The sequence below is a fragment of the Buceros rhinoceros genome, unplaced genomic scaffold, assembly GCF_000710305.1.
Source record: "Buceros rhinoceros silvestris isolate BGI_N320 unplaced genomic scaffold, ASM71030v1 scaffold34287, whole genome shotgun sequence".
NCBI lineage: Eukaryota > Metazoa > Chordata > Aves > Bucerotiformes > Bucerotidae > Buceros > Buceros rhinoceros.
The window spans coordinates 2,184-3,969 of NW_010422172.1; the positions used below are offsets into that span (position 1 = coordinate 2,184).

A 1,786-nucleotide genomic window follows, 5' to 3' on the forward strand; every position below is an offset into this window, starting at 1 on the left:
TGCCTGTAGTAAGATTCCGGCATTCAGAAAGTGCTGGAAATCCTCTTCACTTCTCGGGGACTAACACTTTTTATAGCTGGCTCGCTATAGAGTTTTGAACTCAATTTATCAACCTTCGTATGCCTTCCTTTGCAATTGTTAGTAAACTGGTAGCAGCATTTCACAAAAGGAGAATTTAAAAGGGGGGAGCTGGGAAGCGCCAGCTCCAACCCACCCCCCACCCCCCCGCTCGCGGGGCCTGTGTGTCCGGGACAGGAGGCTTTCTCCAGCGCTAAGTGGCATCGGGTCTGCCCTCTTTGCTCACCGCGGGTGTCAAAAGCATTTTTAGCAAAGCAGGTCTCAGTCTAGGCAGACGTAAGGCAGGATGTTCAATCTACCGTCATCCCCGTGCGGATCTAGAGATATGCACTGTGTCCAATCATACCAGTTACCCTGTGTGTCGTAACAACCGTTCACGCCTGGCCACCGCTGTTCACGTATCCTGTCGAGGTCATCGCTCGTGACCTCTCTCGTGACCCCAGGCAAGTCTGTAGGTTTGCTGTTAGGAGCTAGAACGTGAGTCTTTCTAGCCTCTTTTCTAGTGCTTTCCTCCTGCTTTAAATACTCAGACATGAAGTAGTGAGCTCCGGGAGTCTGCACTCCTGAGGAAGACAGCAAGCTACTCTGTCTGTTTAAATAGGACTGAATGATTTCATTTCTGGACAACTCTTTCCAGTTCGTTTGTTCAAAGGGGCTTTGCAGGTTGGGTTTTTGCTCCTGCTTTTCCGTTTCTGTCCTGTGCTGTTCAGTAAGAGCAGGGATTTCTACCTGCAAAGGATCTTTCTGTGTTAAAGGTTTTATCTGTCCTGTCATGGGATCAAAAGTGAGTTTTCTCTCTTTTAATCTCACAGGTTTCACACCCCCTTCCGTCACGTGCCCGTCCAAGTTGACTGTGTAGTCTCTGGATCGGTACCTTTTCTTCTTTTTGCTATCGGAACCTGAAGCAGCGTCATCACTGTCCATTTTTGACGTGTCCTGTGAAAAGCCCATGAGCGGCGTGAGAGATTCCCCGGGGTGGGAGCCGGGTTTGCAGCTGGGAGCCGTGTGCTGTTGCAGCGTCCCCGCCGGGTGCCGGTGCTGGCTTTCCGGAGGGACCTGCTGCTCCTGCCAGTGCTGAGACACCTCAGCCACCGGCTGCTGGGAGAACTCCAGTCTTTTTGCTGGCATGGGAGGTGTTGATGGTTGCATCAGGGATGGTGGCGGTGACGGCACCTGTGCAGTGTCTAAGAACTGAGACCTTTGAGATGGACTAGGCAGGGAATCCTTTGGTGAGTACGTCGTATGCTGCCGAGCAAAAGTATCATGCCGAACGTTTCTGGGGCTGAAGGAGGAACAGCGAGGACTCTTGGGTTGGTGCGGCCCGGCGGTTTCTTCTGATTTATCATGCTGCTGAAGCACCGCAGTCTTTAATAACGAGGAAGTGCTTGAAGGTTTTACAAGTCCTGGAGAACTGGTGTGAGGTTTTACAGCGTTTACTGGGATCTTACTGTGTTTATCATTTTCACTGAGTTCTGTCCTGCTGCTTTCAGGCCCTGCCTGGAGATTTACATCTACAGGACTGGGGAAATTTTCCGGACTACCTCCAATGCCGTTTGTTGGCGGGGGCGAAGAGTTTTGTAATACTTCGTGACTAATTTTGGGGACTTTGGGGGGAAGAGGGCCCTGATGCCCATCCCTGTGTTCACCTTTCTTTTTCCGATTTCCCAGTTTCTCGGGTTTTGGAGAGTTTAGTTTCTGTATGTCATTC

General features: G+C 50.8%; 1 protein-coding gene across 1 annotated transcript in view; it reads right to left on the bottom strand.

Annotated features, from left to right (window-relative positions):
- Nucleotides 1–339: 339 nt before the first annotated feature.
- MED26 (mediator complex subunit 26) overlaps nucleotides 340–1,786 on the bottom strand; it is a 3,781-nt gene continuing 2,334 nt past the window's right edge. Inside the window, exon 4 of the mRNA XM_010139947.1 lies at nucleotides 340–1,786. This exon is cut by the window's right edge and continues 5 nt beyond it. Within this exon, the coding sequence (XP_010138249.1) occupies nucleotides 340–1,786 (1,447 nt within the window).